Below are 22,621 nucleotides of genomic sequence, written 5' to 3'. Positions count from 1 at the left end.
TAGTAACAATCTCAGATTAGCAGTCCATTTGAACAGTATCCCACTCCAACCATCCTTTCAGTCAGGTTGAGAGGGTACCCAATTAGAGTTGTATGCTGCTGCAGTTATATGCCGTGGACTTACTGACTACTTATCTTTGAGGGGGGAAACACCCCAAACGTGCATATTGTAGGACTTTTCACCATTGGGATAACCATTTTAACTCACTCTCCGTACCTGTAAGAAGGCTTGGTGAAGAAAGGTCTTTTGTAAACCTCTTCTGTTACATGGATGTCCTCTTCACTGCAAATACAAATAGTCCGAGGCTCATCCTTAAAGTGTTCTATGTCATTATAGACATAATTGATATTTTCGTTCAACTGAGCAAAGTTATAAAGCTGAAAATTGAGAGCAAAAATGTAGAGAATTTTCATTTCTAATACATGCTGCAACATTCACTAGGTACAATCTCCATTTTGATTACCACGGTAACACTGTTGGTTTGGGTATGACCAATCTATCTGATCGCACCATTGATAGAAATACTGACTATGAAACCAGGAAGGTCCAATTTGCCAGTTATCAGGCCCATTACTGAGTTGAGTGAGTTGATCTTTGCTAGTGCAGCCATTGGGCTGGACAATGGGCCTCAGCATTCTTCATGTAGAAGAGGTGCAGAAAATAAAGTCAACTAGGCTCCCGAGTGCTGCTCCTGGGAGTGTTGTCAGATCAGAGTGAGCTGTGATGCTCCAACAGTCCATTAGCCTGTCAACAATCATAGTTAGCTATAGTACTGGGGCGTACGAAACTCAGCAAGAGTCAACGCTTTTGTGCGTATTTACACCATATTATCCTGGAGCTCAAGATTCACACTTTTTTTTAAAAGGGTAATTTTTTTAATTTGTTTTTTCATGGGATGTGGGTGTCACTGGCAAGGTCAGCATTTGTTGCCCATCCCTAATTGTCTTTGAATTGAGTGGTTTGCTAGGCCATTTCAGAGGGCAGTTAAGAGTCAACCGCGTTGCTGTGGATCTGAAGTCACATGTAGACCAGACCAGGTAAGGAGGACAGATTTTCTTCCCTAAAGGATGTTAGTGAACCAGATGGGTTTTTACAACAATTGATGATTTCATGGTCACCATTACTGAGGCTAGCTTTACATTCCAGATTACTAATTGAATTCAAATTCCACCAGCTGCCATGGTGGGATTTGAACCTGTATCCCCAGGGTATTAGCCCAGGTCTCAGCATTATTAGCCCAGTGACATTACCACAATGTCACCATCTTCTCCAATTCACAGAGAGATTACATAATATCGTGCCTAATTTCTTACACAATATTACACTGCATTATCTTCCATGATTATACCGTTTAACATTTTATTTGGATTTGCTCTATTACATGAAAGACAAGACAGGGAAAAGCACTAACAGCATTTATGTGCAACAACAACTTGCCTCTCTCCACCATCTTAAACATAATAAACTCTCCCCGGCAGGTTTTGAAGAGGGTCTTAAAGATGGAGAGGTCCAGCAAGTTAATTGCAGTTCTTGTGTTATAATTGGCTGCTTATTCCCTGAGCAAATAAGGAAAGACTGGCTCCAGATTCCTCAACGGGAGTCTATTCACAACACCCAGAGAACATAGGCACAGGCACCCTTTTCCTCCCCCACACAGGTGAAAACCGGTTCTTATATATACCTAAATATAATGCCCTAACCTTCCCCCCAGTTAGGAACAGCTGCTCTCACTTACAACTAGAGCATGCCCTTCATTGTAGCAGGCTCGCAATGATACCACTGAGGGTCTGGACAGCTGCCACAGGTGTCATGATGGAAGGGGGGCATGCACAACGGACCAGGTTTGGAGGAATGCAGAGTCCACCGTGCCCCTCAAACATTTCAAAGCGCTCCTCCTGCAGTGAAGAGATTGGCCATATAAAGTGCTATGGATGAAGAATATCCAAATCTACCTCCTTCCTGATGGTCAGCTCTAGTTTTTCCACTTTCACGTCTCTCCCCAAGTCGTGAAGGTTCTCATGAAGATTTTCTTTGCTCCTGGGAGTGTATGGAATAAAGTCGTTATCCACATGCAGGAAAACCACAGGCTCCTCACGAATGCAGTAAAACAGAATTTCCTGCCAAAAGGGAGAACAGTCATTAAAAAAGGAAGACTTGTATTTATATAGTGCCCTTCATGATCTCAGGACATCTCAACGTGCTCTACAGCCAATGACGTACTTCTGAAGGGTAGTCACTGTTGTAATTTAGGAAATGTGGCAGCCAATTTGCACACAGGAAGCTCCCACAAACATCAATGAGATAAATGGCCCGACAACCTGTTTAAGTAATGGTGGCTGAGGGATAAATGTTGGCCATGACACCAGAAATCTCCCCTGCTTTTCTTTGAATTTGTTTTTACCACCATACAGGGCAAATAGGGCTTCAGCTTCACATCCCAATTGAAAGACAGTGCTTCCAACAGTGCAGCGTTCCCTCAGCACTGCATGGAAAAGTCAGCCTAGATTTTGTGCTCACATCTCTGCAGTAGGATTTGAACCCACAGACCTCTGATCCAGAGGTAACAGGAGTATCAATAAGAGCGAAGGCTGACTCCTTGGTCCAAATAGATTCGAGAACAGGGACTAGAATTTTTTTTACAGTCTTATCACCAAGAAGTGTTTCCATCTCTTAAAACTCCAAAGTCATCAACCTCCTGATGCTGCCTCAAGTCTGTAATGATAGAGCAGATTTTTATCAAATATCTACCTCCCTTTTTACAAAAATGGTTCCTTCTGACATCTGATCAATTTATTTTTCACTAGTGAATCTTTGGAACTCTCTTCCCTAGAGAATGGTGGAGGCGGGGCCAATGAGTATTTTCAAGACAGAGGCAGATAGATTCTTGACTAACAAGGGAGTCAAAGATTATTGGAGGTAGGCGGAACATAGAGTTGAGGCCACAATCAGATCAGCCACAACCTTATTGAATGACAGAGCAGGCTCGAGGGGCCGAGTAGCCCACTCCTGCCCCTAATTCGTATGTTCATAAGTGTGCATTTTAAAAGGAAGGAGTTTCAAGATCCGGAGATGGAATGTGTTTGGGTAGGAGAGTTTATGATGACTCCTGATTTCAGTTCATTAGCTGACAGTCTCCAATTGGTATTAATAAAACAATGGGGTGTGATGCCATTCATTTTAAACTGGCTAATAGGCCAATTGTAAAAGCGTTGTTGCTCTCGCTAGTTTATCATTTTAATGCAGCCTGACCGCAAGTCTGCCGAGATAGTCTCCTACGCAGAATAGGAACTGGTTCTGATAACCAATTCCTGTGTGGAAATGGTGGGGGGGGGGGGTGGCAGAAGGGGGTCTCTTGCTAAAATAACACAGGAAGTTCTATATTGTCAAGAACACGGAACAGCTAGACGAAAAAGAAAGTAGTGATTTGCAGATTTGAGTTTGCACACAATGATCTGAAAAGATTAGCAATGGAACAAAGATAGGCACTGACCTCATAACCTTCCTGCTGAAAGACTTGGAGAACCTGTTTAAAACCATTAAGACTGGGTTGTCCCATTCCAAACACTGGATAACTTCCTTTGGCCTGCCTGAAGTTGGGTACTCCATAGCTGCCGGTAGTGTTCAAGACGTCTAACTTACTGTAGATATCACAGACCATAAAATATTTCCCCTGAAACACAATGCAAAGTTCAATTGTAGGTGACTCCAGTGGCCCACCAAGAATGAGGGGCAGGCTTTAGAATAAAAGCATTTAAATAAACGGCTGGGTGGTTAGTTATGATGGTCAGATCCCCAATCGCTCATGTTAACTTTAGCTTGGTAGAAATCCAGTTTCTATAGTTCGAGCAACAACAAGAATTTTCATTTATATAGTGCCTTTAGCACACTAAAATGTCCCAAAACAAAATTTGACACTGAGCCACATAAGGAGATATTAGGACAGGTGACCAAAAGCTTGGTCAAAGAGGTAGGGTTTAAATAGCATCTTAAAGGATGAAAGCGAGTCAATGAAGTTTAGGGAGGGGTATTCCAGCCTTTAGAACCGAGGCTGCAGAAGGCACAGTCACCAATGGTAGAGCGATTAAAATCGGGGATGCACGAGAGGCCAGAATTGGAGAAGCACAGAGGTTTGAGTGTTGTAGAACTAGAGGAGGGTACAAAGATAGGGAGGGGGAGGAGACTGAGGGATCCAAACTCAAGGATGAGAATTTTAAAATTGAGGCATTGCTGGACCAGCAGCCAGTCTTGGTCAGTGAGCACATAGGAGATGGGTTAAATTGTTTGAATGCAAGATCCCTTGCCAAAGATTATGCTTTGTTAATCCCGACTTCAATTCAGTGAAACTTCGCAACTGAACAATTGACAACTACACAGAAAGATGGAAGTCTGGAGCTAAAGGATGGACCTATCAAGGAACTTACCTACGTCCTTTCACTCCTGATGGGACAGCTCCTTTCATTTGACTGGAAAACACTGACTGCTGCAGCCAATGTGTAAGGAGAATCTCTGTTTGATAGATATTGGAACAATATAGTATTTTTTCCAAGAAAAAATCTTCAACGCACTATTTCAAATCCTGGTTTTCAAACGTTTGCACAGCCATTTGCATTCCTTGACTTTCAGAATAGTTATTACAACAAAAGCCTTTTAAAAAAAATAAACTATGCCTATCCAGTTCACCAGACTGATCCCTGGGATGGCTGGTGGGTCCAGAACCAAGGGACAGTCTCAGAATAAGGGGTTAGGCCATTTAGGACTGAATAAGGAGGAATTTCTTCACTCAGAGGGTGGTGAATCTTTGGAATCCTCTACCCCAGAGAGCTGTGGAAGCTCAATCATTGAGCGTGTTCGAGACAGGGGTTGATAGATTTCTAGATAGTAAAGGCATCAAGTGGTAGGATGATGGTGTGGGAAAATAGCATTGAAGTAGAAGATCATCCATGATCTAGTTGAATGGTGGAACAGGCTTGATGGGACGAATGGCCTACTCCTATTCCTATGCTCCTCCGCCTTCGAAGACTCTTGGAGGATATCCTCCAGTTCAGACTGGATGTCCAATGAGTGCACACTTTTCAATTGGGCCACTGGATAGGGATCAGGAGTGGGAAATCCATGTATTCTAGCAGAGATCTCCGTGTGTGTGTGTGTGTGTGTGTGTGTCTCAATGTCCCACTCAGCCTGGGGCCCAGGCCAAGGAGTAAGGAGGAAAAGGTGGGGGGGGGGGCGAGAAAGAGGAGAAAAGGTGAGAGAGAGAGGAAGAAAAGGAAAGAGAAAAGTGGGGGAAGAAAGGAGAGGGAAGGGAAGAGGAAGAAAGGAGACAGAGAGGGGAAGAAAGAGAGAGGGAAGGGAAGAGGAAGAAAGGAGAGAGAGAGGAGAAGAAAGGAGAGAGAGGGGAAGAGTGTGAAAGATGAGAGGGGGAAGTGGAAGAAAGGAGATCAAGAAATGAAGAGGAAGGAAGGAAAGAAAAGGGGAAGAGGAGGGGGGTAAGAGGAAGAAAGGAGAGAGCGAGAGGGGAAGAGGAATAAAGGAAAGAGAGGGGGGGGAAGAGGAGGAAATCAGCATCAAACAATGAGATCATAAACACTGACCCTCAGTTCTGTACAATCCTGGGTGAACCGTTTGTGGAGCAGGTACTCATTGTCCTGGTGGCCCAGAGAGAATCATTAACATGCACCCGGGGCATATGTCCAATATAAAACTATGAATCTAATTTCACATGAGAACATCACGTCTGAAAATAAATATGGATGACGAAGGCCATTTGGCCCATCGTCATTCATCTATCCCGCCACATTCAATTCTCTTCTAAATTAGTCCGGGAATATTGGCTGTTGGTTTATTTCACAAGTTGATTGCTCCCCCTACAAAGAAGGAATTCTCTATATCAGCCCGAAAATGATCTTTACTAGTTTACTGTGCTCCCTAGTCCTAATCGCACAGTTTAATGTATATTGCATAGTAATCTAATTTTTTCCATAAATTCAGCTATCACATACACCCCCATACATTGGCCTCTTAGTCACTGCTGAACATTCTTTAAGCTGCAAATATACTGGCAAAGAGCTTGTCGCACTGACTCAAGCTTTCAATCTGAAACAAGGGGACATAATCTTGAAATTATATCTAGGCCGTTAAGGAGCAAAATTAGGAAGTATTTTTCTCACTTCGCAATCTGGAATTCTCTCTCCTAAAAAGGTGTGGATGCTGAGGCGGTGAGTGTTGGGGGTGGGTGGGTGGGAGGCGGGAGCGTGAGCTGGAGCTCTCAAGGCTGAGATTAATAGATTTTGGTTGGGTAAGAATATCACCGTTGTGAAATGTTTTGCAAGTCTCGCTCTTCCTGCCACCAGTACACAAGAAGGTGAGTGAGCCAGCGCAGACCATGAATGTTGAGACAATTTATCCAGCTGCAGCTTCAATCACTGGGGAATGATTCAGTGGCAGGGCATGCAAACACTCAGATCGGAGTCTAGCCTTAAAGGGGCACTGCCTGCGTAACAAGGGGGAATGAGCAAACAAAACGAGAGTGCTCACAAACTGCGCAACTCCCTTCCGAAGCATCAATCGCAGGCCGGGACATGACAGAGCTCTTGCTGCTCATTCCTCCCGAAAAGCAAGGGAGAAATTCCCACCGGCCTCGCCCAGGCAGGCGCTGCCCCTTTAAGTAGCACTTTAAGGCGGACAGTAGCCAAGCACCCTACTTTTCTTACATTATGCACGTTAACGTGGCAGAATGGGTCAAGGCCAACGGCCTTGTATTCAGGTTGAGGAAAGATGAGGACAATTATTTTTTAAACGCAGTGAGTTCTGATCCAGAATGTGTCACCTGACAGGGTAGTGGAAGCGGATTCAAATGTAACTCGCAAAAAGGACAAATTTGCAGGGCTTATGGGGCAAGAGCAAGGAAGCAGAACCAACTGGGCACCTCTTCCAAAGAGCCAGTATTGGTACAATGGGCCGAATGGCCTCATTCTGTGCTGAACGATGCTATGAAATCTTGGCAAATGATGTAACAACATGTGGCAAGTGGAAAACCTCTCTCTGGGGTTTGATGCAAGTTTCCAAGATGTTCCCTCCCATGCTTCCTTACCCTCTCACCTCCCCCCACCCCCTGCAGACCAGCCTCACCGTCCTCTTCTGGTTTCTGCTCTCCTGAAGGCCTTAGGGTTGAAAATGACCTTGGGTAGTAGCCCACAGAGGGCAGTATAGCGGAGACAAACTCCCACCAACCACCAAACCACCCCCCCTACCGTTATACACCATTCCCAATACTGAAAGCTATATAACAGAATACCAAGGTGGGGTGTATAGTGGACAATCAGTGCGATGCCTCCCAAGTTGAAGTTCTGTCCGCCTGACTTAATCTGAGCCCAGCGGTACCAGCAGCCACACATCCTGTCAACTGGTTGTTTCTATCTGAACCCTAGACTGCCTGATCAGCTTCATTTCAGGACAGCACGATCAGAACATCTCAGCTCGAGTGCCGACAGCTATTCTGCCACTGGGGCATCACAGCTGAAGCCCCACTCAGCCCTTGCGCATTGACTACAGGAATAAAGAAACGCAAAAGTAGACGGGGCTTTGGCTTAGTGTCCCACCTGAAAGACAGCACCTCCAACAGTGCAGCACTCCTTTGGCGTGAGTCTCGATTAAGTCTCTGGAGTTGCCCACAGCTCATGAGGTGAGACAGGGTTGAACGGTGAAGCTGTGGGTTTATAGCGGGATACAATTGCGGAAGAGAAATTCCTCTGGTACCTCACCAGCAACAGCAGAGTTTTGACTTGTGCGACCAGTGCTGGCAGCAGTCACTCACTCATATTCAACAGCAGGGGACAGTATATTAACCCAGCAATGATCAACCCTGCTACAGATAAACATACAGCAAGTACAAGGATAGTTAAAAGGAAGGGGGGGAGCGATTAGGGACACAAAGTAAATCTTGTGAAGGCAGAAGGCGCGATTGGGGTATTGACTGAGCGCTCTGCATCCATCTTCATTAGAGGACAGAGTTACTGTTGCAAGAGAGGAGGGATAGAGAACAAGGAGATGGCAAATAGATTAGAATCACTCCAGGTTGACAAATCACCTGGTCCGGATGCACTCCCGGTGCTTGTGGAAAGCCAGGGTGAAGGCTGCAAGAGGTCTGACCACAAGCTTCCGATTGGCAGAGACTTACAGGATTACAAGTATTACATCCCCGCTCAAAAACGAGGAGAGGGATGAACCTGGTAACTCCCAGGCCAACTAATTTAATGCTGGGAAAACCACCAGGGCAGAATTGAATAGAGACAGGGATCTTGCCCCTGGCTGGAGAACAGGCGGGAGCTCCATGCCACCTCCGCTCGGGGAAGGCCTTTGGAATTAAGGGCCCATCAGACCAGCTTCGGGCCTTCTCCAGGATTTAGGACTCCCAGGGCGGAAATCCTGCCTCCCCAACCCCCATCCCCCCTCCCCCAACAGCAGCTGGCCAGAGGCCTGCAGCTCTCCAATGCCCACCAGCGCCATGGGGAGCGATGGTAGCTGCCATGAGAGGCCTAGGATCGACGAGGGAGCTGGACCACAGGCAAGAGAGGGTGGGACTCGGCTGCAGAGTCCAAACTGAGGTCAACTAAACCTGGCCACATGGTAAACATTCAGTAAATAGTGAGCAGGGAAGTAACAGAGTAGACAGGCTGGTGAAATGAATCGATGTTGTAGATAAGCCACCAATGGGGGCTTTGAACATTAAAAAAATATGCGTTAAGTCTTCCTAAACCTTTACAAATCGCTGGTCAGGCCTCAGCTGCAATACAAATTCTGGGTGCCAGACCTTAGAAAGGGCATCGAAACCTTATAGAGGGTCCAGAGGAGAGAGGAGGTCCACCAGGACGGTAAGAGGGAGCTCTGTTTCACGGCCACTTGGACAAACTGGGATTGTTCACCTCAGGTCAGACAAGGTTAACAGGGGGAACCTAACAGAGCTGTTCAAAATGCTGAGGAGCTTTGAGCAGGGAGAAACTATTGCCTGTGACAAGCGCGTTGGTGACCAGAGACCATACCTTTAAAATAATTGGCTACAGGGGGAAACGAGGAGAGTTTCTGTTTACTCGCCTCACAAAAGGGTTGTTAAGATCTGGAATACGCTACTCGAAAAGTGCAATCGGCTTCCATAGGAACTTTCAAAAGGTAATTGGACAGACACTACAAGAGGATTAATATGCAGAGTTGCGGGGAAAAACTGTGGTGTGCTCCCTGAAAGAGCCAGCACAGGTGGAACAGGCCGAATGGCCTCCTTCTGTGCAGTAAGATTCAATGATGCTGCTGCTCAGCCTGTGTCAACCGGCTCATCACAGATCGACTGACCCTGGGATCGTCCTATTCCATACCCAAGCTGTGCTTAAACCCAGATGGTCAGTGGGGGAAAAGCCACCATCACTAAGGGTAGATAGTGGCAAATTGGTAATGTCAGCAGGCTAGTAATCCAGAGAACCCAGGATACCATCCTGGGGTATCTGGGTTCAAATCCCACCATGGTAACTAGTGGAATTTAAATTCGATTAATAAAAATCTGAAATTGAAAGCTAGTCTCAGTAATAGAGACCATGACAACTATCATTGTAAAAACCCACATGGTTCACTAACATCCTTTAGGGAAGGAAATCTGCCTTCCTCACCTGGTCTGGCCTACATGTGACTCCAGACCCACAGCACTAATCTCTGAAATGACCGAGCAAACCACTCAGTTCAAGGGCTACTAGGGATGGGCAATAAACACTGGTCCTGCCAGTGACAGAACAGTTAAAAAACAGCATCTTTGGCTTCCCTTTACACCACACAGCCTAGGACATCGCGTTATTCACCCTCCCATCTTACCTGGACAAGATAGTGTTCCGGCAAGTTATCCGAAATTCTCCCAATTGTATAATTCGCTTTTAACAAATCATCGTGAATCTGAAACTCTTCTTTACAATTATACCTGAAATAAATAGATAAGAATTATTAAACTTACCAACAACATTCCATTGACGTACCATCACACGGATACAATAGATGCAACAGTAAATATTCATTTCTCTGGCGTCGTGTCCAAACTTGGTATCACCAAGCATCTAATTATTCACGTCTTCAATCTTAGTCTTTTCAATCTGAGGGTCTACACTATGGGCCTCTTGCTTTACTTCAGTTCAATTTCCCCTCTTTAAACCGCAAGTAAAGAACCCTTATCTCCCTCCCCACAATCTGCATACCTTATCTCTTATCCTGTCATACCAGCTGTTAGTCGCTTTCCTGGCTATCAATGGAATGATGCGCAGTTAAGAGAGAAAACACTCTCGGAGTGGAGTAGGGTGGATTTGTGGGGAGAGGAGAGGGAGGGAGCGGAAGGGAGTGCCGAGGGAGGGAACGGGGGGAGGTGAAGAGGGATGGAGTGGAGTGGAGTGCGGAGGGATGGAGTGCAGAGATGGAGCAGAGGGGATTGCGGAGAGATGGGAGAGGGGAGTGTGGAGGGATGGAGTGAAGGGGAGTGTGGAGGGATGGAGTGAAGGGGAGGGATGGAGTGGAGAGTTGGAGCGGAGGGGAGTGCGGAGAGATGGGAGAGGGGAGTGTGGAGGGATGGAGTGAAGGGGAGTGTGGAGGGATGGAGTGAAGGGGAGGGATGGAGTGGAGAGTTGGAGCGGAGGGGAGTGCGGAGAGATGGGAGAGGGGAGTGCGGAGGGATGGAGTGAAGGGGAGTGTGGAGGGATGGAGTGAAGGGGTGTGTGGAGGGATGGATTGAAGGGGAGTGTGGAGGGATGGAGTGAAGGGGAGGGATGGAGTGGAGAGTTGGAGCGGAGAGGAGTGCGGAGAGATGGGAGAGGGGAGTGCGGAGGGATGGAGTGAAGGGGAGTGTGGAGGGATGGATTGAAGGGGAGTGTGGAGGGATGGAGTGAAGGGGAGTGCGGACGGATGGAGCGGAGGGATGGAGCAGAGGGATGGAGCAGAGGGATGGAGTAGAGGGATGGAGCAGAGGGATGGAGTAGAGGGATGGAGCAGAGGGATGGAGTGGAGGGGAGTGCGGAGGGATGGAGTGAAGGGGAGTGCTGAGGGATGGAGTGGAGGGGAGTGCGGAGGGATGGAGTGAAGGGGAGTGTGGAGGGATGGAGTGGAGAGTTGGAGCGGAGGGGAATGCGGAGAGATGGGGAGGGGAGTGTAGAGGGATGGAGTGGAGGGGAGTGCGGAGGGATGGAGCGGAGAGGAGTGCGGAGGGATGGAGTGGAGGGGAGTGCGGAGAGATGGGGAGGGGAGTGTAGAGGGATGGAGTGGAGGGGAGTGCGGAGGGATGGAGCGGAGAGGAGTGCGGAGGGATGGAGTGGAGGGGAGTGCGGAGGGGAGTGCGGACGGATGGAGCGGAGGGATGGAGCAGAGGGATGGAGTAGAGGGATGGAGCAGAGGGATGGAGTGGAGGGGAGTGCGGAGGGATGGAGTGGAGGGGAGTGCGGAGGGATGGAGTGAAGGGGAGTGCGGAGGGATGGAGCGGAGGGGAGTGCGGAGGGGAGTGCGGACGGATGGAGCGGAGGGATGGAGCAGAGGGATGGAGTAGAGGGATGGAGCAGAGGGATGGAGCGGAGAGGAGTGCGGAGGGATGGAGTGGAGGGGAGTGCGGAGGGGAGTGCGGACGGATGGAGCGGAGGGATGGAGCAGAGGGATGGAGCAGAGGGATGGAGAGGAGAGGAGTGTGGAGGGATGGAGTGGAGGGGAGTGTGGAGGGATGGAGCAGAGGGATGGAGCAGAGGGATGGAGCGGAGAGGAGTGCGGAGGGATGGAGTGGAGGGGAGTGCGGAGGGGAGTGCGGACGGATGGAGCGGAGGGATGGAGCAGAGGGATGGAGCAGAGGGATGGAGCAGAGGGATGGAGCGGAGGGATGGAGCAGAGGGATGGAGCAGAGGGATGGAGAGGAGAGGAGTGCGGAGGGATGGAGTGGAGGGGAGTGTGGAGGGATGGAGTAGAGGGATGGAGCAGAAGGATGGAGCAGAGGGATGGAGCGGAGAGGAGTGCGGAGGGATGGAGTGGAGGGGAGTGTGGAGGGATGGAGTAGAGGGATGGAGCAGAAGGATGGAGCAGAGGGATGGAGCGGAGAGGAGTGCGGAGGGATGGAGTGAAGGGGAGTGTGGAGGGATGGAGTGAAGGGGAGTGCGGAGGGATGGAGTGAAGGGGAGTGTGGAGGGATGGAGTGGAGAGTTGGTGCGGAGGGGAATGCGGAGAGATGGGGAGGGGAGTGTAGAGGGATGGAGTGGAGGGGAGTGCGGATGGATGGAGTGAAGGGGAGTGCTGAGGGATGGAGCGGAGGGGAGTGCGGAGGGGAGTGCGGACGGATGGAGCGGAGGGATGGAGCAGAGGGATGGAGTAGAGGGATGGAGCAGAGGGATGGAGCGGAGAGGAGTGCGGAGGGATGGAGTGGAGGGGAGTGCGGAGGGGAGTGCGGACGGATGGAGCGGAGGGATGGAGCAGAGGGATGGAGTAGAGGGATGGAGCAGAGGGATGGAGTGGAGGGGAGTGCGGAGGGATGGAGTGGAGGGGAGTGCGGAGGGGAGTGCGGACGGATGGAGCGGAGGGATGGAGCAGAGGGATGGAGCAGAGGGATGGAGCAGAGGGATGGAGTGGAGGGGAGTGCGGAGGGATGGAGTGGAGGGGAGTGCTGAGGGATGGAGCGGAGGGGAGTGCGGAGGGGAGTGCGGACGGATGGAGCGGAGGGATGGAGCAGAGGGATGGAGTAGAGGGATGGAGCAGAGGGATGGAGTGGAGGGGAGTGCGGAGGGATGGAGTGGAGGGGAGTGCGGAGGGGAGTGCGGACGGATGGAGCGGAGGGATGGAGCAGAGGGATGGAGCAGAGGGATGGAGCAGAGGGATGGAGTGGAGGGGAGTGCGGAGGGATGGAGTGGAGGGGAGTGCTGAGGGATGGAGCGGAGGGGAGTGCGGAGGGGAGTGCGGACGGATGGAGCGGAGGGATGGAGCAGAGGGATGGAGCAGAGGGATGGAGAGGAGAGGAGTGCGGAGGGATGGAGTGGAGGGGAGTGTGGAGGGATGGAGTAGAGGGATGGAGCAGAAGGATGGAGCAGAGGGATGGAGCGGAGAGGAGTGCGGAGGGATGGAGTGGAGGGGAGTGTGGAGGGATGGAGTAGAGGGATGGAGCAGAAGGATGGAGCAGAGGGATGGAGAGGAGAGGAGTGTGGAGGGATGGAGTGGAGGGGAGTGTGGAGGGATGGAGTAGAGGGATGGAGCAGAAGGATGGAGCAGAGGGATGGAGAGGAGAGGAGTGTGGAGGGATGGAGTGGAGGGGAGTGTGGAGGGATGGAGTAGAGGGATGGAGCAGAGGGATGGAGAGGAGAGGAGTGTGGAGGGATGGAGTGGAGGGGAGTGTGGAGGGATGGAGTAGAGGGATGGAGCAGAGGGATGGAGCGGAGAGGAGTGCGGAGGGATGGAGTGGAGGGGAGTGTGGAGGGATGGAGTAGAGGGATGGAGCAGAAGGATGGAGCAGAGGGATGGAGAGGAGAGGAGTGTGGAGGGATGGAGTGGAGGGGAGTGCGGAGGGATGGAGTGGAGTGTGGACGAATGGAGTGGAAGTGAGTGGAGAGGGATGGAATGAGGAGGAGTGGAGAGGGATGGAGAGGGATGGAGCGGAGGGGAGTGGGATTTGTAATGAGGGCTGGGGTGTGGAGGGACAGGATGGTGAGGAATGCAAAGGGAGCAGGTGGAGGGCAACGGAGAGTGATGGAGTGGAATAGAGGAGAGTGGGGAGAGATGGAGCAGGAGGGATTGATTAGGATGAAGTATAACTGGCCCTGTAACTCACTCCCTCTTCTGTCCTGAGCTTGGGGAGGGCTGGTGGGGTCAGTGGGAGGAAATACACTTCTTTGGCCTGTTTGGAGACTGATAGTTTCCTCTCAGAGCATTTGTTCTATGGTTGGGAGGGCAGGTTGGTCTGCCTCCATCCCTCTGCCAATGGGAACCTGATGAGACTGGCTCAGCCTTAGTGCATCTTTCTGAGGAAATGCTTAGTCTTTACTCAGTACCACCCCGAACACGGGGAGCTTGAAGGTTCCAAATGGGAGTGCTTCCCCTGTACCTGGGTCACCACAGACTGCACCAACACGTTGCCAAATAAAACAGAGACATTAGCAATGAGACCAGACCAAGCACAGATGAGGACACAACAGGTAGCTGCTCTTCATCGCTACCTAGTGGCTTGTGCTAGAAAGTGCAAACAGGGATGATTCCAGGGTTGCCAACCCTCCAGGATTGTCCTGGAGTCTCCCGGAATTAAAAATTAATCTCCTACAGGCAAACCAAGAGAAAGATTTAAGGGCACTTAAAAAAAAACGTTGGTAAAAAATTTTCTCTGAACGCTTCTGTTTACTTGTTTAAAACGCATTGAAGACGGGGCGGGGAGGGGGTCTTTGGGCAGGACAGTTGGCAGCCGTAGGTCATGTGACCAAACCTCCACAGAAACATCCATCCAGAAATGGTAATTCCAGACACATGGCAGATGATGACTGGGCCTAGCCATACCAACTAACCCACCGCCCTTCGCAGTCTGGGCGATTGAGTGAGGTACAGAGGATGGCTGGCATCAGAACCACCATTAGTCGACAGTCTAGGGTTGCCAGTTCAGGTTGGACATCGAGTCATAGAACAGTCACAGCGCAGAAGGAGGCCATTCAGCCCATTGTATCTGTGCCAGCTCTCTGCAAGAACAACTCACCTAGTCCCACTCGCCTGCTTCCCCCCGCCCCCCACCTGTATTCCTGCTAATTCTCTCTCTCCTGATAATTACCCAACTCCCTTCTGAAAGGCTTCAACTGAATCTGTGGCCATCACACTCTCAGGCAGCACATTTCACATCCACACAAAAAAAACAGATTTTCCTCATGCCGTGACTGTTTCTTTTGCCAATCACCTTAAAATCAGCGTCCTCTGGTTCTAGATCTTTCGGCTAGTTTCTCTCCATCTACTCTATCCAGACCCCTGGGATTTTGAACACCTCCATCAAATCTCCCCTTAATCTTTGCCTCGCCAAGGAGAACATTCCCAGCTTCTCCAACCTCTCCTTGGAATCATTCTCGTAAATCTTTCCTGCCCCTTCTCTAAAGCCAACGCATCCTTCCTATAAAGTGTGGTGCCCAGGACTGGATGCAATATTCTGGTTGGGGTGGAGCCAGTATTTTACGCAGGTTTAACACAACTCCCTTGCTCCGGTACTCAATGTCCCGATTCCTAAAGCCCAGGATCCCGGATCCCACATTCCACAGTCCAAGAGGTTCCATGACATGAACTTCCACCTCCAACCGCATCCCCATTGATCATCCAACATGTCCACCCTGCTCTTCCCCATGACCAATTGGAAAGCCATTACATTTTCTCACCTATCCAATTGGATAGATGGTTCATGGAATGACAGCCTCTTCTCCCAGCTCCAATATATTTGCAACTGCTAAATAGCCCTGTTCAAAAGGAAGTGAACGCCATTGTTTATTTTAAAAAATTCCCCTATGGTTTTTCTCGCCGGGTGCCCCCTAGATGAAGCTTTTTAACTCCTGGAAACTCCAGGACAATCCTGGAGGGTTGGCAACCCATGCTAACACCATGGCTGCAAAAAAAGAGAGACATTGGGCACAAAAGGGAACAACCTGCGCGGTCCCTTTAACTGTCGCCAGTCGGGTTTAATGGTGCAAGCAGCTGCTTTGGGTTGGAAAGCTGCCATCAAAAATCATTCACCGCCATCCACCTCAGTTCACAGGGCCATAAATTATCCAATTAGACCTAACTGGATTATCTATCATTTTAAAGTGGCAAAAATATGGTCCAGCTCTCAAAACCATTAATTGCTGTACAGCCCACAGAGCCTGAAATAAACCTGATGTCCCTTGCCTCATGTGAAGTGTTTCTGTTAAAACTGTGCGGACTCTAATCGCCTGAACTTTCGTGAGAAAAACTACAACCTAACTTATTACTGGGACAGGCCATTCAACCCATCAGGACTGTTGGTGCTTTCCTGTGCATGAGCTGACTGGGGTTGCCAACCCTCCAGGTTTGGCCTAGAGTCTCCAGGAATTGAAGATCAATCTCTGGGACTCTGCTGTGCCCAACCCTGGAGAAAATTCACTGGGTCGTTAAAAAAGGTTTTCTTTTTCTCTGCCATTTTTCTTCGAACATTTCTCTTTACCAGATCCAACAGTATGGAAAATAGGGAAAACCGGCTGTTTGGGCATCAGTCAAGCTTCAATCAATTGGGTAATGAATCTTTTTGCTTTCCAATTGGCGTAGGAAGGAAGTACGTCACAAGGATGGATGTGTTGGCCGACCAATGGCTGGAGTGTGGGGGCAGGTCATGTGATGAAACCTTCAGAAATACATTTAATCACAGTTGACAACCCTGGCTAGTCTAATCCTGCTCTTCTGTTGGGATCCCATTCACTTCAATATTCTTCCTCAACAACGACAACTTGCTTTCAACATAATGAAACCATTCATTGGTGGTGGTGGTGGCGTAGTCACTGGACTAGCATTCCGAGATCCAGGGGAAGGCTCTGGGGACCTGGGTTCAAATCCCACCACGGCAGATGGTGAAATTTGAATTCAATAAAAATCTGGAATTACAAGCCTGATAAAGAACCCACAAAGCCATTGTTGTAAAAACCCGTCTGGTTCACTGATGTCCTTTAGGGAAGGGAATCTGTCATCCTTACATGTGACTCCAGACCCACAGCAATGTGGTTGACTCTTAAATGCTCCCTGAACAAAGACAATTCGAATCATCATCCGCATCCCACAAGTGAATTTTTTTTTTAAATCCCAAAGGGACTACACAGTGTATAATCAGACAAGGAGTGACACTCAACCAAGAAAGATAAGCTGATTAAAAAGCTTGGTGCAAAAACTAAGGTATAAGCAGCCTCCTACAGAAGATGGGAAGAGAGGAGGGTAATTTTAGAGCTAAACAGTTGAAGGCATGGCCGCCAACGATGGGATGAAGGGAGTGTGGGGTGTGCAAGAAGCCAGCATTGCTGGCAAGTGTTCATTATTAATCCCCAGCTGAGATCTGCTCCGTCTGGCACCTTCCATTATAAAACAAGTCAGTTAGGTCTTTGCAGGCCCAAACGTGTTCTCCGGCCTGAAGGTTTCATCTACGTATTGTAACAGTCAGTCCAGGAAGGGTTTGCGAAACATTGCATACAAAATAAAGATCATTCCAATTCCTCCACCACCCCGACCCTCCCCCACCCCCACCCCACCTTCTCTCCATGATGATTCATTCTGGGTGGGGGTGGGGATGGGGAAGCAAGGTCAGAATTCCAGCTCCACCCTCACTACCTTGCCCCAAGCCTTGATAGTCAGGAGTCAGGCCCTCTGCAATGGAGAGTAAAACCAGCGTTCCACCTAATCCAGCCTCTCGCTGGGTGGGTTTGTTAAAGTGTTAAAGTGACCCCCTTAATATCTACCGTTCCCTTGACCCTGAGAAGCGCCGCAGTCAAGAATGGTTCTACCCTGCTTTGATGTCTAGGAATCACTGGATGGGAAATGGTGACAAAAAACCAGGCTGGTTTTACCTCCCTTGTTCAGCAACCCTGAGGCCAAACAAGAGAGGACATTACTAATCAGCTCGGAAGGTTTTGTGACTAACCAGCCATGCAACACATGGAGGAATGCAGAATCTACAAGATCCACTCTCCAAGGCTTCTTCGACAGCACCTCCCAAGCCCATGACTTCTATCACTTAGAAGGACAAGGGCAGCATGGGATTGCCACAGCCTCAACTTTACGCCAGTTGAGGCATATACCCTCATTCCTTCATCGTCACTTGGTCAGAATCTTGGAAATCCCTACCTAACAGCACCTGCACTACATGAACAGGCAGCGCAACACCCCCTCTCAAGGGCAGTTAGGGATGGGCAACAAACACTGGCCGAGCCAGCAATGCCCCCATCTTATGAATGAGTAAATAAGAATATACAGGAAATCACTACGGGTCTGAATTATTCCTTTAAACTCGGCAAACAAATTGGAATGACCAAGAATTGTCAACCAGCAGCAGTTTATGAGGCGACTCAACACAATACCAAACAAAAATTAATTTGCACAATGGTTTCAATAGAAGTGAGAGGAAGTGCAGTTGACCAAATTAACTTACTCTCGCTCACCTAAATAGTCAAGCAAGGTTTTGGTTTTAAAATTCTCATCCTTGTTTTCAGATCTCTCCATGGCCTCCCTGCCTATCTCTGCAATCACCTCCAGCCTCACACCCCTTTGGCGCTCCACTAATCCTGACCTCTTGTGCATTCCCAATTATAATCGCTCTACCATCGGTGGTCGTGCCTTGAGGAGCTCGGGCCCCGAGCTCTGGAATTCCCTCCTGACAGGTCTGTGACTCGTTTTGCCCCACGTTCCTCCCTTAAGACACTCCTTAAAACCTGAACCTTTGACCAAGCTTTGACAGAATATCTTCTAATGTAGCTCAGCGTCATCCTCGGTTTGGTGCTGCTCCTGAGAAGCGCCCTGGGGTGTTTCATTCCGTGAAAGGCGCTATGTGAATATAAGTTGTTGTTTGAAAATAAGAGTCTGAATGGGAGGTGGGGGGAGGGGAAGGGTAGGGGGAATCCAGGGCCACACATTCATAAGTCATTCAAAACAGCAACACAGGTTGACGAAGCCTTCAGACATACGAACGTAACACTGGCGTTCGCTTCCGGAGGGACAGCATTCAAAAGCAGAGGAATTGTGTCAAACTGGCACAGGATCTTACTCAGTTTTGGTCTCCATATTGCAGAAAGGATCTGGGAGCCGGTACAGAAGGTGCAAAAAAAGCAAAGGAGTGCGTGATGCGAGAGCGGAGACTAATCAGGGAAGATGGAACTGGCTGGTGCTCTTTTCTCCAGAAAAGAGAAAACTGAAAGGTAATCTGACAGATCTTTGAAATAATGAATGGGTTTGATAAGGTGATCATACTTGAGGGGGAGGCCAGAGATGCCATAAAAGTAAGACAGTAAATCCAATAAGGAATCCAGTAGACACTTTTTTTTTTACCCAGAGGGTAGTTAGATTGTTGAACTTGCCCCCACAGGGGGCAGTTGAAGTGAATAATGTAGACCAGGGCTTCTCAAACTGGGGATTGCGAGAGGAGATTTTGGGGTCCCAAGTTCTGAGGTACAAATGGTTGTCATGGAACTTGGACTGTGCACTAACAGCTGTGAGGCCCCTTTAAGTCCTAGAGTTTATTTTCAATGGTGGGCACGGCTTAATTGACTAAACTTTGGGGCCTGACTCTTGCTGCAAAAAAGCCAGGGGGGAGGTAGGTGATTTTGTTAAAAAAAAGCCTCTACCATTCAAATACACCTTCCCAAACCCCCACCCAACTCCCTGATCTCACATCCCCCAAACCCCCAACCCCGCTCTCACATCCCCCAAACCCCTACCCCTCCCCCTGATCTCACATCCCCCAAACCCCCACCCCTCCCCAACTCTCACATCCCCCAAACCCCCGCCCTTTGCTCTCTCAGCCCCCAAAACCCCCGCCCCCTGGTCTCTCAGCCCCCAAAACCCCCGCCCCCTGGTCTCTCAGCCCCCAAACCCCCGCCCCCTGGTCTCTCAGCCCCCAAACCCCCGACCCCGCTCTCACATCCCCCAAAACCCTCACCCTCGGTCTCTCAGCCCCCAACCCCCGCCCCCTGCTCTCTCAGCCCCCAAAACCCCTGCCCCCTGGTCTCTCAGCCCCCAAACCCCCGCCCTCACATCCCCCAAACCCCCCACCCTCGCTCTCTCAGCCCCCAACCCCCCACCCCGCTCTCGCAGCTCTCCCTCCCAACCATCTCACACTCTGGAGGGGGTGGGGGGGGAGTGGGGAGGGGGGGGGGGTGCGGTCACAGCAACTTTCAAGCCTCAAAATGGGGCCACAGCGGGAAAAGGTTTGGGAAGCCCTGATATAGATGTGTCTAAAGTGAAATTAGATAAGAACGCGAGGAAGAACAAAATAACATGTGTGGATGGGTTGGGGTTCAGGAAGCTGGGGGGGGGTGGGGGGGGAGGGAGGAGGCTCGTGTGGAGTATAAACGCCAGCAGAGACCTGCTGGGCTGAATGGCCTGTTTCTGTGCTGGAGAATTCTACACAATTGCGCTTGGTACACGGAGACTTTGCTTTTGCCATAGACATAGCCAAGAACGACCGGCACAGGGATGACTCACGTGATCAACACTGGTGCCACTTTGTTGGTGATGATGGATTTGGCCTTGTTGTGAATGCTGAGGGTCTGGAAGGAGTTGACACTGATTGACCGCCGGCTGTCTGTGGTCCCGTTGCTCTGGCCGTTATCGCTGGGTTGCCCGATTGATACCGCTTGCTGAGCGGCACTGGCAGTTGTCCCCATAATCCACAAACAGCTTTAAGAAGGAGAAAAAAAAGACGGCGTCAGTAGCTGCTTATACAGGATGGCGCGGTGACCAGAGAGGATTTTCACGCTGATACCTCAGGGCCGTTTCATTTAAAAGCGACAGTGGGGCAGGTAGACCAGGATCAGAACACAGATTACTCCACAGCTGGTTAAACTGGGCTCTGAAGATAGGTCGGTGGTCTGAAACGTTAGCTCTGTTTCTCTCTCTCCACAGGCGCGGCCAGGCCAACTGTGTCTTTCCAGCATTTCCTGTTCTTATTTCAGATCTCCAGCCTCCACAGTGTTTTGCTATTGGCAAACCGAGGTCCTGTCTACTCTAGTAGGCAGATATAGAAGATCCCACTCCGCTACTTCAGAGAAGAGCGGTGGTGGGCGCGGGGGCTCTCCCCGGTCACCGTGAATCCCATAATCAACGATCACCAAAAGAGATGATCCGGTCATTATCACACTGCTGTTTGTGGGATCTTGCTGTGCACAAATTGGCCGCCATCTTTCCTACACTACAGCGGTGGCTACACCTCAGAAGGACTTCATTGGCTGTAAGGCACTTTGGGATGTCCTGAGGTCATGAAAGGTACTATGTAAATGCAGGGGGGAGGTTGTGGCATAGTGGTATTGTCGCTGCACTCGTAATCCAGAGACCCCGTGTAAAGCTCTGAGGTCCTGGATTCCCAATCGTGGTGCAGATGGTGGAATTTGAATTCAATAAAAGTAAAAAAAATCCGGCATTAGAAAGTCTGATCATGAAACCATTGCCGATTGTTGTAAAAACCCGTCTGGTTCACTGATGTCTCATTAGCAGAGGGAATCTACCATCCTTACCTGGTCTGGCCTAAGTGTGACTCCAGACCCACAGCAATGTGGTTGGCTCTTAACTGCCCTTTGAACATGGGCAGTAAATGCTGGGCTAGCCAGCAATGCCAATGAATAATAAAAAAAAAGTCTGTCTTTCTTTTACTTCACAAATGGGAGAAGAGGCAGTCGTTAGATGCCATTTCTTCCCCTGGCATTCGCTGTCTGAATTACCACATGAAGAATGTCTGTTTGGCTGACACAGAGAAACGTTCCACAGCATTTTCATCACAGGGACAGAAGGCCAGCCCTTTAAAAAGTTTAAAGCAGTAGCTGCTTTTTTTTTTACTGTTTATCTACAGGAGCTGAACGGGAAATGCATTGGAAACAGATTTCTTGACTTCTCCTTAATGTAATACAGTCTACCTATAAAATTCCACATTCGTCTCTTACAGCTAACACAACAATACTGTTTCAAAGCAGCAGCCACCAACCTCAATTCTGCTGATCTCAGTGAAAGACTGAGGAACACCAGTTCTTTGTTAATACCAAGTCGGGAGTCTTTTTAAGGGCTTTACAACAATTTTCTATGCAAAACATATAAGTTAAACCTCAGCATTCAGTTGACGGAATCAATGGGAAATGAAGCATTGCTTCAAACAACTTCCAGTGGGCACAAATGGGACTCTCCAATGTTACTTTTTTCCCCCTCACTCTCTTCATGCCCCTCTTCCCTACCTTGCTCCAGTTGCCCTTCAGTACTTCACACTGAATGCCCTTGCTTTGCCTGTTCAGCCCGGACACCAGACAGAGCTGAGCCCAATCCCCTCCTTGCCCAATATCTGACCACACGCACTTCCAACAATAGTCACTGGGGGGCGAATGTGAGTTAGAGACCTGAAGCCAATGGAAGCTCCCTCACTTCTGGCCCAGCTGACATCAGCATGGATGGGGGAGCTCGGACCTGGGACCTCATGTTCTGTACAGCTCAACGACTGACAGCAAACTCCAGGGAATAGAAAGCAGGCTGCACGTTCCCCAGGTCCCATTTAACGCTAAAGCCGAAGACTTTCAGTGAAAAAAAGAACTTGCATTTATATAGTACCTTTCATGACCATAGAACATCTCAAAGCATTTCATAGCCTATTACACACTTTTCCTCTATTGTAAATCGAAGAAACATGGAGACAATTTGCAAGATCTCCCACACACAGCAATGGGATCACAAAAGGATGGTCTGTTTTTGGGTGCTGTAGACTAAATATGAAAACAGACTCTGGGAAAACTCTCATGTCCTTCTTCAAATAACACCATGGGATCTTTCTGTGCCTGCCTGAGAGAGGAGACAGGGCCTTCATTTAACATCTGACCTATAAAGAGCACCTCTTGAGTCTTAGCCTGAGTTATCAGCTCAAGTCTTTGGACTATAGCTTGAA

At 49.3% G+C, this 22,621-nt stretch overlaps 1 protein-coding gene across 2 annotated transcripts in view; it reads right to left on the bottom strand.

Moving 5' to 3' along the window:
- Positions 1-22,621, bottom strand: part of LOC121270895 (paladin-like) — a 260,286-nt gene that overhangs the window by 180,553 nt on the left and 57,112 nt on the right. For both annotated transcript variants that reach the window (XM_041176468.1, XM_041176469.1), the window contains exons 2-6: positions 20,188-20,382; positions 9,850-9,952; positions 3,491-3,670; positions 1,953-2,117; positions 217-377 (exon numbers count right to left, since the gene is read on the bottom strand). In XM_041176468.1, coding sequence (XP_041032402.1) covers positions 217-377; positions 1,953-2,117; positions 3,491-3,670; positions 9,850-9,952; positions 20,188-20,369 — 791 coding nt within the window. In that variant the 5' untranslated portion in view covers positions 20,370-20,382. The remainder of the gene's footprint in view (positions 1-216; positions 378-1,952; positions 2,118-3,490; positions 3,671-9,849; positions 9,953-20,187; positions 20,383-22,621) is intronic.

This window comes from Carcharodon carcharias, chromosome 28, assembly GCF_017639515.1.
Source record: "Carcharodon carcharias isolate sCarCar2 chromosome 28, sCarCar2.pri, whole genome shotgun sequence".
Taxonomy (NCBI): Eukaryota; Metazoa; Chordata; class Chondrichthyes; order Lamniformes; family Lamnidae; genus Carcharodon; species Carcharodon carcharias.
The sequence above is the reverse complement of the archived record's forward strand: the minus strand, read 5'-3'. Positions and strand labels throughout refer to the sequence as shown.